This window comes from Empidonax traillii, unplaced genomic scaffold (genome assembly GCF_003031625.1).
Source record: "Empidonax traillii isolate 1590-97213 ecotype Southwest subspecies unplaced genomic scaffold, ASM303162v1 scaffold1087:size276498, whole genome shotgun sequence".
Taxonomy (NCBI): domain Eukaryota; kingdom Metazoa; phylum Chordata; class Aves; order Passeriformes; family Tyrannidae; genus Empidonax; species Empidonax traillii.
In genome coordinates, this window is record NW_020956280.1 from 12,582 (window position 1) to 28,194 (window position 15,613).

The 15,613-nt window shown below is 49.6% G+C and overlaps 1 protein-coding gene across 1 annotated transcript; it reads right to left on the minus strand.

The window, feature by feature from the left end:
* Nucleotides 1-503: 503 nt before the first annotated feature.
* On the minus strand, nt 504-14,559 carry TM7SF3 (transmembrane 7 superfamily member 3). The gene is made up of 12 exons (XM_027904780.1): nt 14,484-14,559; nt 9,414-9,568; nt 7,748-7,898; nt 6,991-7,111; nt 6,487-6,658; nt 6,228-6,405; nt 5,020-5,106; nt 4,636-4,716; nt 3,988-4,140; nt 3,376-3,473; nt 2,685-2,847; nt 504-2,470 (listed from the first exon to the last, which is right to left on the minus strand). The coding sequence occupies exons 1-12, from the start codon at nt 14,551-14,553 to the stop codon at nt 2,208-2,210; spliced, it is 1,692 nt and encodes a 563-aa protein (XP_027760581.1). The 5' UTR covers nt 14,554-14,559; the 3' UTR covers nt 504-2,207.
* Between the last annotated feature and the right edge of the window lie 1,054 nt (nt 14,560-15,613).

Sequence of the window (15,613 nt, forward strand, 5' to 3'; positions counted from 1 at the left end):
TCCCAGCAGGGAAGGACAAAGCCTTGCTGCCCGGAGCCATCTGGGTGCCTGGAGCTGTGGGCTGGAGCAGGCAGGGCCTGAGAGCAGGGAAACAAGGGTTAGAAGGACCAAGCACCTGCTGGACAAACAAAGGTGTCATTGAAGCTGTTGTTCCTAGAGGAAACTCCAACACCAAACCGCCTAATCCAAGGGAGGGGACAACCACCACATGCATATTGGCAACATTCCAAGGAACAGGAGCATTCCTTTGTTCTCTAGAACTATCCAAAAAAATCCTCTTTGGACCATGCACTTCCTCCTGGTGGCTTCCCAGAGAACATTCCACACTGCAGCCTCTGGGTGTCACTGCAGCCACAGGTCCATAGGACAGGTCAGCCCAGCTCCCCCACCTCACCCCTCGGGAAGAGGACGCTTTTCCGAGCAAATCCCTACAAGTTTCGAGGGAGAGGCTCAGCTGTAAAAGCGTCACTGGATTCAAAGAGAGACCTTGAGTTCCAACGTTCTTTCCAAAAGACATCTTTATTATAAAAGACATAGAAAATTCAGGTTAGGTTTGTTCCTTGCATGACAATAATGACAGTGGTTGTAAAAACCCTACCATGGTAAACACGGTTAAGAGCATTTCCAAACCACAAGTGTTTGCTCCTTGCCATCATCCAGGGCAGGGACTGCTCAGGATCAGTCAATGAGACCCAGGGAAGAGCTCCTCCTTTATCCCACATGACAGCACAGGGAAACAAGCCCCAAGCTGCAGGATTTCAGCCTTGCTTTGCTGTTCCAGCCTCAAACAACCATGGGATTTGTCTCCCTCAACTTCAGGGGAATTCAGTCACCTCAGACACTGTGTCAGTGAGCTTTCACTCCTCAAAGAAAAGTCATGTTGAAGTCATTTATTCCTTTCTATTGCCAGGGGTTTTTACCTTCCAACTAAACTCCCAGAGAAATCAGTCTCCTTAGGAAGAGTTGTTTCTCACACACTCACTACCAAAATTTAAAGCAGGGGCTGAGAACTTCACCTTCCACCACGGGGGAATTCCCCGGTGGAGGTTCCATAAAGGAAGGACTGTGCACTTGGCTGGCCTCACTAAAGGCTCAAAACCTTTAGAAGGAAGGGTCACCATCGCCTGTATCAGGATACGGGATGCAACACTTCAACCATCCTTGGCTTTGGCTTTTAGGAAGGGAATAAAGTCACCACAGGAGATCCCAGTCCTCCACTGGACACAAGAGTGGTCCCTCATCTGTTTTTATCCCCCATTCTGCTTTGGCCAGATGCAATTCCAATAGGTAAGGAATACATTCACCCGGCGGGGCTCTCGGTCAGTATTTTGCTGGCTCAATGCCGTTTTCACACCCCTAACAGGCAAAATTAAGAGATGATTAAAAATAAACATTAGTTTTTCAGCCAACTCCAGGGAAAAAAACTGCCACAGGCTACGAAGAGCTTACTTAGCTTTTCCTTTTATGACAGCACCATTGAAGGAAGAGATCATACCAGAGAAGACAAGACACAGGCTGTTCAGAGAGCAAACAGGGAAACAAACCTCTCGTGTTCTCTTGGCAGTCACCTCTGCACAGAGACCAGATGACCAGCTTGCTACAGAACCACCCAGAGGAGGGAGAGTCTTCTCGTCCCAGGTCAGGTCCCCAGCCCCAGCCCCGGAGTGCACACGGCCAACAGCTCACTCAGTGCAGTTTAAACTCGAGTCTCCTGGTCCAGCCTGCGAGGCTCAGGAACACTGCTGGGAGCGGCTGTGCCTGCAGCCACACGCTCCATGCCACTACGAGGTGAGGCTGCAGCTCCTGCTGGAACTCCTGGCTATGTCCTGGTCTCTGCCCCAGCAGCTGGACAAGCTCAGGAGTGACCCAGGCAGTACCTTAGCAGTGATTCCCACACACAAGGGAATAGCCAGGATGGTCCAGGTTGCTTTCCAAGGGCTGTTTGACACTTCCCACACCCAAAGTGCAACCCCGACCACCCCTAGGTGAAGCCCGAGGACAAGGCCCTGCAGCTGGACACAAGCAGGTTCCAGCAGAGCCACAGAGGGCACATAGTGTGTACTGACAGGAACTGCTCCCGTGGGGCAAACCTCTCAGTCAGCAGGATGAGGGAGTAGTGGGAAACCCTGCACCACTGCCTGGTTTGCTGGGAATCATCTTGCCGTTCCAAGGTCCTTCCTCTCCATTCCCACCAGTTACGTGGCACGTTACAGAAGCAGCGGAGTTCTCTCCCCGGCCAGCTGGTCTTTCTGAAAAAACTCTTTGATGTGCAGCAGCTTGCTGTGGATCCTCTCCCTCAGGGGAGGGATGTGGTGGCTGGGGTCCAGGACGTTGGTGCTCCTACGCGCCCTTTCCCGCTTCCAGGTGAGATAGGGGTGCGGTGGGAAGGGCACCTCACTCCTCTCCCGGCGCAGCTGCACAGTCACCCCACTGAGGGCCAGCATTGCCCACACTGACAAGACAATCAGGTCTGGAAAAGAGGAAAACAGATTCCTGCAACAGCACAGAACATTCCTTCCCTTCCCACGCACCAACACTGAACAAGTTCAGCGACAGAAATGAAATCTTGTCTCCACATCCCCACATGTTCTCCTTCCACCTCTTCCTGCCCTCAGTCCCTGGTCACAAGAGAAGCAGAGGCAGTGATTGCTCTTTAGAGAGAGAGAAGTGTCGGCACCACTCACCATTCCTTTGGAAAGGTACGTTGGTGTAAGCCCTGTTGAAGTAATCATTCAGGACCCTTCGGAGCAGGTCCAAGGTGATGTAGGCAAGGCTTGTGTAGACGTAGCAAGCAATAGCGAGGACCACTGTGTAAGAGCCCACTATTCCAGAGGCCAAGATGTTCAACTGCAGGGGGGAGACAATCCACAGCTTTAGGAGACTGAGAAACACTCTTTATTCCTCACCTCCTCGAAACAGTACAATCATGGAATCACAGGATGGTTTGTGTTGGAAGGGATCTTAAAGCCCATCCAGTTCCAACCCCCTGCCATGGGCAGGGACACCTTCCACTGTCCCAGGTTGCTCAGAGCCCCATCCAACCTGGCCTGGGACACTGCCAGGGATGGGGCAGCCACAGCTTCTCTGGGCAAGTATTTTGTATTTTTTATCAGTTGTTCTGTGAGGAATTGGCTGCTCCCACCTCTCCAGCCAACTAAAGGAGGTGCTGGGGGATGCTGTGGACAACATTACAAGGAGCCATTCCTTGACTTATGGACCATTTGGCACCAGTGGGGCTGAACAAGAAGTGCCTGGAGCTGGTTCCATGCTGAGCTCATGAAGCTGTTAAGTTCTCAACACCTATCCCCCAGGATGACACAATCTGACCCCCCTTCCTCCCTCTCTCCTCCTGAGGTGAGAGCACAGAGTACTCACAATTCTTGGGCAGCCAACAAAAAGCACTGGAACCATCAAGGCCACAGAAGTGAAGGTCACCCAGAACACCACATCATCACGGAACACCCTGTAGTCTCCTGTGAAGACAACACCACATTTACCAGTTAGAGAAACATTTCCTTTATTGCAGGTGGTTGGGGGTGAGCTTTTTTACCCCAAAATTCTGTACATTCAGAGAAACCTGGAGTGTCAACAATACACTGTTGGAAGTCTCAGCTTTTGAGCTCCAATGCTGACTGCTGGACATGGACTGGAACAGTCAGACAAGAACAAGAACAGCTGGGCTGTCCCAGCTGAGCACAGGCCCTGTACTCTGGCTTGGGACAGCAGATCTTGTCCTGAAACAAAGATTTTTGACGAGGTCCATGTTACTCACCTGGTAAGAAAGAAAAGTACCAGGGAACTGCTGCCCAGCAAGAAGCCTTTTTGTATCCTACATGGGTTATAAGCTGAAAATCTGCATCTATTTAGGTTTCACTCCAGAGTATGGTGCAAGGGCCACCCTCACAACAACACAACAAATTCTGCTAGCCTTTGTGTCTCTCAAAGTCTTTCTGAAGGCCCTGAAGACATCAGTATTTTAGTGCTTACCTAGAGGAGTGAAGAAGAGCGTGGATGAAAAGAGAAATCCCAGCACGACTCCAATAACAAACATGCAGAGCAGGACAGAGCCAAATCTCCACCAGCTCCCAGCCAGAAGCAGCCCTCCAACAATTCCAGCCACTGCCGTCAAAATGAGACGCACTGGGAGACAAAAGAGGGAATTCCCACACTCTGAGAACTTTAGTTACTGCAGCAATTCCTTCAGTAGCTTTACTTACACCCTTGTTTGGCTTTTTGCAACATGTATCAAAAAATAAATATAAAATAACTAAAAAATAACTAATTCTTGCTACCAGAGTGAGTGCAGAGCTTCTACTTTCGTTTTACAGCTGAAAGCTGTGTTTGATCTGAAACACAGGCCTACCCATTGTGAAAGAAGTAGGAGGAAATCTGCTCCACAACTCTGTATCTTCCTTGGATAAATCAAATTTGTGGTTTAGAGTTGCAGCTGTTACCTTGGCATCACTTTGGTCCTGGAAGCAAATCACTTACTCTGCTGCATATTCAGCTTTGGTGGCAATCAGAGCTCAGCTCAAGCACCCAGGTATCACCCGCCCATCCTTCCTGATAAAACTGAGGGATTCATAACAACAATCCTTTGGGAAGAGCCTGGGGTGTCCTGACACATCTACTCACCATCATAACCAAGGCCAGTGACTCTTGTGATGAACACAAAGAAGAGGAACGCTGAGACTACGAAGCCCATGAAGAACAAGTCTAGAGAGGAAGGAATAAGTATTCAGTGACGTTTTTTTCTGGAAAGGGGTGTCCTCAAGCACTTCAAACAGTGAAAAATTACATATTTATATCTATATTGCCCAGCATGCACATTAATCCTATGTTTCTGTTCTTTCCATACCATCTTGCTCTGCTCAGATCCTATAAAATCAAAGCAGTGGATCTCACTAAGGAATCACCACCAAGTGAATCTTGGAGGTAACACCACCATTCCAAATTACATGTTACACTCGTGAAATTCCAACCAGACTTATAAGATGAGGAAAAGCAAACAGTCAGTACCTGTTTTCCAGAACCTGTGCCCAAAAAAGCAGGTGAAAAGACCAAGAACAGCAAAGGCAGTGAAGAACACTTTGGTGGAGAGTTTACCTGCAAGGAGAGACAAAGGGTCACTACAGCTTTGCACTCAGTAGTGCCAACAACTGGAGTAGTTCCAGACTGATTAAGAAATCCTCATTCCAGGCCTGAAGTTTCTGTAACAATCGGTTAAGTGGCTGTAATTTGGTTATAACACAGATACAGCTTTGCCTGAAAATTCTCTGCTTGGCTTTAGAAAAAAAACCCAAAACATTCAATCATCTGTAAAAATCAGTGCTATGGGATTAGTGCCCAGGCAGCAGCTACTGCCTTCTGCACTGCAGCCTTCCCCATCATCTCCCCCAGAGATATTTCCCATGCCACAAAAAAGGATCACCAGCATCCTAGCAGGGCTCACCTCTGTCTTCCAGGCAAAATCCCTACTCATAATTTCAGCTGTTTGAAGGAGGGAACTACATTTTCCATGTGGTCTGGGTTAGGGAAGAGAGGTTTAGCCTTGGTAATTTGTCTCATGGAGTTTGACAACAATTACTTGTGTTACAGTATGAGAAAAAAAAATTATCAGAACAAATCTTACTTTATGAACCGAATTCTCCCAATTTTTGTGTCTCTTCTGCAAATCATAATGGGAGGGAGTGGCAGCTTTGCTCTGTTTCTACTCAAATTCCATCATTTTATAACTTTGTAGTCATTCCACTACCTGCTGCCATTACCTTTATGCTTATTTTATGTGACTCTCACTTTTCAAAACACTTTTCTAAACACTGATTCCTGTAAACACCAGTTAGAAAAACCAGGCTGGTAGAAAAATTCAGCTTGTGTTTTATTAGCTCACCTTTACATCCAGCACCTACCATCCTACCAGGGGTTTAAGATTATGTATCCAGTTCAAGTGGGAAAAGCTGGAGTGGTACTACAAAGCAGCAAGTTAAACACTTGCAATCCACATATTAAACCTCCTTTAAGTTAAACCTTCAATTGCTAATTGTTATCAGCCTTCCTTTATCATTCTAGAATTTCTCTTCCATCAAGGAGCAAATTGATCATGAAGTAACAAAATACGTACAGTGGAATCTCAAAGCACCACGACATAAATATGTCAGTTTAGATCTACACGTTGGAGCCCAACAAGCTCCAGGGGAGTTGGCAGGGACATACAAACCCCAACTTACTGAGGGAAGAGCAGTTATCCACCAGGTCAGCAAAACTGCAGGCGTACGTGTGCACAGGGATGTAGGCAGCAGAAGTGTTCCAGAGGGGATCCCACACGATGACATTGTAAATCACACCCTGCCCGGGAAGCGAGGAAAAGTAGACGTTGGTCTTGTCATCAGTGGTCAGAGTGAGCATCTGGAAAAGTAAGGAATATCTGTATGGTATTTGAGACAGCACCACTGCCACGTGCCCGGCACAGCAGCGCCTCAGACTGACCTTAATGCCGTTGGCTTTGATACTCTGCACCTCAGACATCTTCCTGATGTGGCTCACGAGCACCATCTCAGACAGGTCGTTCTCGGGCAGGAAGTACTGATAGACATCGTAGCGCAGCCGCCACCGCGAGCTCTGCCCCGTCCCCATGTCACAGGACGGGGGGTCTGCTCCCCTGCAACCACAGCCACATCAGCCCCGGTACAGAAACAGAACTGCCTGGAACCCACAACTGCTCCTCAGTCATTATGGGGAATGGGAAGGTCCTGTATTTGCTGGCTGCTTACACTTCTGCAGTTGCACCACCTCTCTCACAAGATGCAACTCTCAACTTTTATCTCTCTCGTGTCAAACCTCTCCCCCTCCTCCCTTTCCCCACGTACATTTGTTGCAGCAAACAAGACTCCTGAATGGTTCAGCCATGTGGGCAGAGCCTTGTTTCAGCACCAAAGTGGCCAAATACAGCACAAAAGGTCTTGCTGAGCACTCTCAAGTTCCTCCACTCACCTGCTATATCCCAAGTTTGCAGGGGCAAACTTGATGTGTATATCAACCAATGTATAGTCCAGGTAAAGATTTGGATCCACTTCCAAGTCAAACTCTAGATTGCAGCCTCCAGGAATGGGATCTAGAACACAGAAAAGGTAACTGTAGTTAAGCACTTGCAGGCACAGAGAATGGGCAGGTTCTGGCCCTGTGAAGACAGGCTGAGAGAGTCAGAGTTGTTCAGCCTGGAGAAGGAAAGGGAGGCCTACAATAAAGCTGGAGAGGGACTGTTTCCAAGGGCCTGGAGTGACAGGACAAGGGGGAATGGCTTCAAACTGACAGAGTGGAGATTTAGATTGGATATCAGGGAGAAATTGTTCCCTGTGAGGGTGGTGGGGCCCTGGCACAGGTTGCCCAGAGAAGCTGTGGCTGCCCCATCCCTGGCAGTGTCCCAGGCCAGGTTGGATGGGGCTCTGAGCAACCTGGGCTGGTGGAAGGTGTCCCTGCCTGTGGCAGGGGGTTGGAATGGGATAATCTTTCAGGTCTCTTCCCACCCAAACAAACCTGTGATTCCAAGACAAGCACAACAGCTTTTTACTCTAAGGCTGCAGTCATGGCAAAACCACAGACCATCCTACCTGCCACTCACAGCTCAGCTGCGACAATAAACCTTTCCACCCACTGCAAAAGAACTTCTGGTATCTCCATCAAATTTCTACCATGGAAAGACTGTCACCTCTGAGAGGTCAGCATCCCTTCCCAGGGAAGGAGAACATACCTCTCTCCATGTAGGGAATGGAGATGGCTGTGCTGAGCACCTGCCCAGCATCCAGTGCCCGCAGGTACCACGTGCACACGGTCTGCTGGGGCCGTAGGATGGACACCAGCCCTCTGTCCACTCCAACTCCTGAGCTGTTCACGGACGGAGTCTGGGCAGAAAGGAATTACATAAACAAGCAGTTCTCCTGGAGAGGATTTCTGCCACAGTTTGATATATGACAGGAGTCTGTTCCTGCCACAGACCTGCCAGGCACACGTCAGTGCCAGTTGCCACAGATGAGGCTCCACCTGGTTAAAGTCCAGCTATGGATTGAGAAGAAGTGTAACAGGACTGGAATATCCTTCACAAAATGTGAGATGGCACCCAGGAAGCATTCTGGGAACCGCTGTACAGGAGCACCTCACTATCTCCACCAGAATGGAGATGACTGGCTTAACACCAGCCATGCAGGTGTGTTTGGGGCCAGGTCAGCTACTGCCCCAATCCCCCATCCCTTCCAGAACCAGGGCTCTGCAGGAGAGATCAAGCAGCAATGGCAAAGTCACACTCATGTGGCTAGAACAACCAACTGACCTACAGGCCAATCTGTTTTCCAGCATGGAAAGTTTGCTTTTGTCCAAGGCAGCCACAACTACCTGAGGCAACACTGTAAGGAAGCACTTTTGGACCTGGCAGACTTCAAGGTCTGGCTCAACTTTGTATTTCTAGAGGCAGGCCAGCCCTAAAAGCAGTAGAACCCTAAAAGCTGCAGCAAGGGCTGCATCACTGCCCCTGCCCTGTGGATCTGAACTGGCAGCAGAAGGCCCTGCCAGAGGCAAGCAAAGACTGAACAGAGGTCCTGGTCGTGCCTCAGCCCTGTGATCCTGGCCCTTCCACCAGTACAAACATGGCTAAGCTGGGGCACTTGCGCTACAGGTTATTCATCTTTTAAGCTTCCCAGGATGCTTCTTGGCACTCAGTCCATTCTCATGTGGAAGATACTGATGGAGAGAGGGAAATGGATGGCAGCTGTCAGATCTCCATCTGCCACCTTCAGCTCTGCTCAAACACCAGAGTCTCACAGCACCACCACAACAACCAAATCGGTATTTTAGACCAGCCTCAGTCTGTCTCATCACTGCTGGGATGCAGCAGGAAGGCTTTTATTCTTGTCTGGACACAGCAGCCTTCACTGGAGCACTGTGGAGGAACTTCTCCATGTGCCAAAGGAGAATTAGATCCAGGTCAAGGAGCTGAGGTACGAAGACATCACATCTGCAGTGGCCAGATCCAAGCCACGCAAAGAGCAGACAACTCAATGTCCCCAAGTGATCATGTCCGAGGCATCTGGCAAACACTTGAATGGATCTGGTTTTCATCTCACCAGCTGATGGAGAGTAGTCAGAAGTCACATGTAAAAAACACCACTTTCACCAAATCAAGAGCTTTGAAACATTTTCAAGCCAGCTTTGAAATTCCTTTATCGTTCATTCCTTCAAAATAGCAGCTACCACATGTGAGTACAAGAGAGGATTTCTGAAGCTACAACAACACTGTCCAAGAGCTACACAGGTAAAATACTCCCAATATTTACACAGCTTCAGCTCAACAGTCCTACAGGTATCAGAGCCAAGTCCTTTGTGGAAGGAAAAGCAGCACTTAAGAGCAGAAGAGCCACTCTTACCTTATCAAAGGATATCACCACATCACTCTGCTGGGCATGCACTTGAAAAACAACAACAGTCACGTTGCTGCCGATGTTCCTGATCACAGCTTCCACTGGGCTGGTCTGGTTAAGGAGCACATTCCTGAATTTTCCCAAGGAGAGCTCAAGAAGACCTGCTTTACAAAAAAAAAAAAAAAAAAAAAAAAAAAAGAAGATGCTTGGTTGTTGTGTTGTGTTTTGTTTTTTTTGTCCAGAGGGAAGCCTGGAAGTTTCCAGCAGCCCAATATTAGTCAGCGGGGAGCAGAGCAGGATGTTGCTTTGTGCTCCTCTCACCCTGCAAGCTGTCCCAAGGTTTCTGGGATGCACCTACAGGAACAGGCACAGCCAGGGAACCTGCCCTAAGGGCCTCACCTAAACACATGGGCATTCCTGCCAGGAGCTCAGGGTTTGATACCAGCCAGTAACACTCCCAAGAGACAACAAGGAAGGGTACTGAGGACTGATCTTTGGGAAATGCAAGTAAGTGTGTCCATATTAGCCAGCAAACTTGCACAATATCCCTCAGACCTCCTGGTGAATTCCCACAGGCCACGGCAATTGGAGTCCACTTCCAGAACACAGAGTCAAAGCTGTAGCTCAAAGATGTACCCTTACCCACTTTCACCTATTTCTTTTTTGCTCCCAACTATTTGTCATCATTAGGATGGTTGCATACTGACTTTTGCATCTCAAAATCTGGCTAATTTTTCCTAGACACACCCCAGACCATTTCTCCTTAAAATGAGCACAACCCCGTGATCCATTGCCATTTTAACCTGAAGAGAACCACATGACCCAGGATAGAAAACCTCTGAGAAGCAGCTTTGGCTTGTCCTTCAAGTTCTGCAAGCAGGCCTGGCTTCTCCCCATGCTGGGCCATGGAGGGACAGGGGGAGGAAAGAGGTGCAGCCACACGGAATCCACAAGGTTCTCTTTGGATGGGGCTTGGCATCCTTGGTCAGCTTCTTGGCCTCTTGATGATATGTCAGAGGGGAGCTCCAACCCTCATCTCACAGTGAAGGAAGAAACTTCAACCCTTACACGCTCACTCCCACAACTCAGCTCATACCAAGGGCTGCATCATCGATAAAAGCTCAGCTGAAGTACGGGGATCATAAACCATCTGTGAGGCAAAAATCCTCTGTTCTTCTGTTCCATCATCTGCACTTGTGTTAAGGTAGAAAACACTTTCATGTCAGGTTTTCAAACAGTAATTAATGTAAAATTAAAGCTACAAATAGAGCTTTGAGAATTCTTCACTTCCTGATTATCATCACTCAGATACCTTCCCCCTTCTTTCCCCATCAGCTCAAGTCCTACCAGAAAGGCAACCAGCAGCATGACTGCTAAAGAAAAGCACTCACAAGGCACAGACTATACATCTACACACTCAGAAACTGGAATTGAACGCTCAGAATGCAGGGAAAACATCTTCCTTTGATCTCTCAGAACCTCAGCAGTTTCCTGAACCGCAAGATGTTCATGCTTAGATGTCCTTCAGGGAAAACAAAGCTGAAAGCACACACATCCTCCCTGTGATCTACATCAAGGGCAGAGAGCTGCACTGCTCTGCCTTGTTCCTCACCTCCACTCCGTGCTCATCCCCAGAGGCCCCTGCATAAATAAGGGCAGATTCGTCAGCAACACACGCAGCCACTGCTCCAACATGATCATGAGACTCTGCGTGGCAGGGCACTCTCTCAAGTTTAATTAGCGTGTTAATTAAGGTATGGTGCTCTACATTGCTTTACTGTTTGCATAACTGCTCCTGGAGCTGTGCATGTGACACACATTTCATCCCAAAGTCTGGGCAGAAAAGCAGGGATTCAGGGGGAAGAGCAGGAACGGCTCCACCCATCAGACAAGTATTTTGCATCAAACCTTCTCCTCTGGGCAAGCTGGGCCCCCCTGGAGGTAGCCCAGCAAACAGGACCAGCAGCACAGACAACAGCACCTCACACGGATGCATTTGGCCCATCAAGTCAGCAACAGAACCAGGAGCAAAATCCAGGCATCCCAACTTTTTCTATTGCTTCCAACAGCGAAGGTCTGGAAGTGCTCCAAGATGCCAGGCTGCCCCTCCTTCCTCGCCTTTAGGGACAACTGTAATGGCCAGAGCAGCTTTGGAGGAGACATGAGAGAGGAACCCCCAGTGTCACGGAGCTTATGGGGTGACACACACCCAGAGGAAGTCACTGACAAAGAAACTGAACCTCTCAGGCTGTTCTGAGATCAAAAGCCCTTATTCCTAACTCCAAGCAACACAGGAATCAACTCCAGAGGCTCAGCTCTTGTTATCCCTGTGACACACACTTTCCCCAACAGGCAACACCCAGCTGGAACCGTTTCCATCATGCTGATTCAGTGCCAGGCTCTCAGTTCCTTCCACGCTTTCAGTAAACCACATTCCCAGCTCCAACAGCCACCAACTCCCCACCAGCAGCAAGTGTTACCCACACAGGTCCTGGAGAAGAAACACAACTGAAGAACTGCCATTGGTGCCCACACAGGGACAGTCTTTACCTGCAGAGCCACACTCAGACATTACACTCCCCTCAGACAAAGAGGTTCTCTGCAGTCAGAGAAGGCACATTCCTACCCTGACAACCACCTTGCAGTGGATATGCAGAATAACCTTAAGTGAGCTGGGAGAGGTAAGGAGCACCTCCCAGTGCAGGGAGTGCATCAGCAAGTAGTCACACAGAGATATTTAATGAAGATGAGATGCAAGCTCAGACTGGAAACCAGTTTGAGTAAAGAAAACATCAGCATACAGTCACTTAACAGAACAAAGCCGGGAGCCACATCCTATCACACCTGCAGGGCCATGCACACAGGGATGCACAGGACACTCCTGCTGCAAGATCTCTTGTCTTCCCACACCACTGAACTCCCCCAAAAAAGACAGCACCCACCCTACCCACAAAAGAAGCAAGAAGACTTGAGGAAACACCTAAACTTTATTTGTATGTGTACTGACACTCAGGCTTCGAGCAGTTTGATGTTTAAAGCAGATGATGCCACAGAGTGTGGCTTGTCACCATCTGCACCATTCTCATCCCAGAAGACTATTCTGTTCACCAAGCTGGAGGTCTTATTTTAAAACACTGTCTCTGCATAGACTAAACAGCAGCAGCACAAACAAGTTCCACCCAGATAAGCTCCCTTCACAGAAAAGGGCACCGCTCAGTCCTGGTTACACCCTGAATTCACTTCAGTTTTTCCCACACTAAACAACCCGGTTTGGATGTAGCAAGGAGGTGGAAGGTAACAAACAGGATACATCAAACATTTCTGCACAAATACTACGCTTGAAGAGCTGCAGCCCATGAGAACCCCAGAGAGGTAACACAGGCCATCCTGCACAGATTTTACTTATCAGCACTTTTCAAATGAAGCAGAATCTTCAAGCATTAGGAGAGCCCATCCTGCAGGCTGGGTGTCCACAACTGAATAACCAAAAGACAATTTCAAATCAGTGAACCATTAAACAAAGTGTCCTTGTTTCAAGGGCCTAATGACCAGTTAGACATTGGCACACAAATTACACAGCTTATTAGCTTTCCACAAGGGAAATACTTGCCCCCTCCACCCTCAATCCTGCAAGGAAATACAGCAACAGGCTCCTTTAAGGCAAAGGAGTTCACTTAGTCCCACAGTTGTTTTGCATTTGACATACTGTAAAAAAAAAAAATTACTCAACACATGACCCATTTTTAATCAAGTGCAGGAGACAGAGTGTTTGTCAGCATCTTTTAATATAAATATTAACGTCTAAGAACCCTGAGCCTTCATTCTCACCCCTGCTTTTAAGGCCTGCAAGAAGCAGGGAATCCTTGGCTCTTGACTAAGATCTGGGGATGAGACTTGGGGGGAGGGAGCAGGGGGCAGAGAGGCCTTCCACACCTGGGAATGGTTCCAAATGCTGCCCTGAAGCTTGACAAAATATCCCAAGAGTCTCCTTTGGCACAATTAAGCTTCATTCATTCAAGGGCAGGTTGGATGGGACACCTGGAAGCATTCCTATCCATGGGAAGGGGTTGGAATGAGATGATCTTTAAGGTGCCACTCCATTCTATGATTAGAAGCAAGTTCAAATATAAAGCAAAACTAAGAGGACGAGGCTGATGATATCAGCCCTAATGCCAGAGACTGCCTGCTTATCTCTGAATTATCTCTGAGAGGAAACTGGTTTTTTTTTTCCTTTATTTGAACAGATAACAGTCTAACCAGAAATAAGTAAGCAACTGTTAAGTCTCCCCAAACAATAATTATAGTGCATTTAACTGCGGACTCCTACTTTAGTGACAAGAAGAAATGCAGGGAAATTACCCCCCCCCCCAAAAAAAAAACCCCACACCAAATAAAATCAGATTTACATCAGCACAGACAACAAGTAACTTCAGGAACTAAGCTGCAAATTGTAGGAGATCTCGCTCATTTCCTCAAGTTTCACAGTGACAGTGGTTTACAACTCACCATTCACTGGGTGGTGGGAACTCATGACCACCTCTACCTGGTCACAGCCAATCAACCAGCCAATAAACCCCAAACACTTGTAAGCTTGTTCCCTTACACACTCCTATTGACGGGCGGTGAATGCCACCTTGTTCCTGCAGGAGGGACACAGCCCTGCGCCAGACCCATCACCTAAACCTCATCCCTGCAACGGCGCCGCTAAAATGATTCCTTTTTACCCACTAAGAGTGAGAATTATGGCGTTCACAGCAATTAAGCCGTAAAAATAAAAAAGGGGTGGGGGTGGTTCTCACTTTCCCCGCGGAAGATGAAGATAACCAGGAATACCCGCTGCGCTTCCCCAGCTCCGCAGGCAGCGCTGATCCCTCCGGACAGCTGCAGGTCGCCCCACCACCGCCTGGGACACTCCCAAAAGGCTCTGCAGTCGCAACAATCCCTTTCCCCTCCATCCCGCTGGGCATTAAGCTGGGAACAGCCGCCCCGTTCCCGGTACCAGCCGCGGCTCCTGCCGCCGCTTAATGGCGGCCTCAGCGCGGCCGCCCCCCCCCCCGCGCCTCTCGCCGCCCTCACCTGAGGCGCCGCCATGGCGCAGCACCCCCAGCAGCACCAGGAGCAGCGCGGGGCCAGGGCACAGCCGCATGGCGCTGCGCAGGCAACGGGGCTCGGCGGGGACGAGCCCGGGAAAGGGCCGAGGAGCCGAGCGGGGCTGGAGCGGGGCTGGAGCGGGGCGGGCCGGGCGCTGTGGGGCGGCGCGCAGGCGGCACCGCCCCCCGGGGCTGCTCGGCCCCCTCAGCCACCTGCCCGAGGGCTCCGGCCGGGGGGCCGGCAAAGAGCCGCTTCGCTTCAGGAATACTTGCACGTTGTTGTGAAAGGCACGTTAGGTTTTGGTCCGCCGGCTTGTGGCTTGGGTTCTTAGCTCGGGAGCACGAAGGAACCCCCTCACCTACCAGTTCACATGTGCAGGCAAATGAAATCCTGACTCCAACCGTGCCATCGGGAAAACACTTGGGGCAGATGGTTTGTACCGTGGCTGCACCCACAGCATCACTGACAGGGCTGGAGAGGGACTTTTCACAAGAGTATGTAGTGACAGGACATGGGGAATGGCTTCAAACCGACAGAGAGCAGGTTTAGGTTGGATATCAGGGAGAAATCCTTCCCTGGGAGAGTGGGCAGGCCCTGGCACAGGTTGCCCAGAGAAGCTGTGGCTGCCCCATCCCTGTGGCTGCCCCATCCCTGGCAGTGTCCCAGGCCAGGCTGGATGGGGCTTGGAGCAACCCGGGACAGTGGAAGGTGTTGCTGCCCATGGCAAGGGGTTGGAACTGGATGATCTTTAAGGTCCCTTCCCACCCAAACCATCCTATGATTTTAAGCTATCCCGAAGAAACTCCCGGAGGTCTCCAGCCCAGCTGGTCTCTCAGAGCCGAACTGTGGCCAACACTAGATCAGGTCAACCACCATTTTGCCTCCCCTTGCCTGCAAACTCCCAAGGGCGTGGAGCCCACAGACTCCCTGGGTGTCCTGTATCACATATCTTGTTTTAGGAAACCCCAGATATTTTCTAACCTTCAGCCTGGCTCTCCCCAAGCTGCCAGCTGCGAAATCCCCCAGGTAGTCAGGGGAGATAACCTAGGGGAAGGCTGGCATTGTGCCCAGCTGTCAGAGACAAGAAAGAAGGGGTTTAAGTGCTGAGTGACCAT

Bases quoted from the DNA above. Each gene is read 5' to 3' on its own strand.
- TM7SF3 (XM_027904780.1), bottom strand. From the start codon at position 14,553: ATGCGGCTGTGCCCTGGCCCCGCGCTGCTCCTGGTGCTGCTGGGGGTG. The intron at 7,112-7,747 runs GTATGTTCTCCT...TCTGTGTTCTAG, and splicing joins CATTCCCTACATGGAGAGAG to ATCCCATTCCTGGAGGCTGC. The intron at 4,717-5,019 runs GTACTGACTGTT...CTTCCTCTCTAG, and splicing joins GCACAGGTTCTGGAAAACAG to ACTTGTTCTTCATGGGCTTC.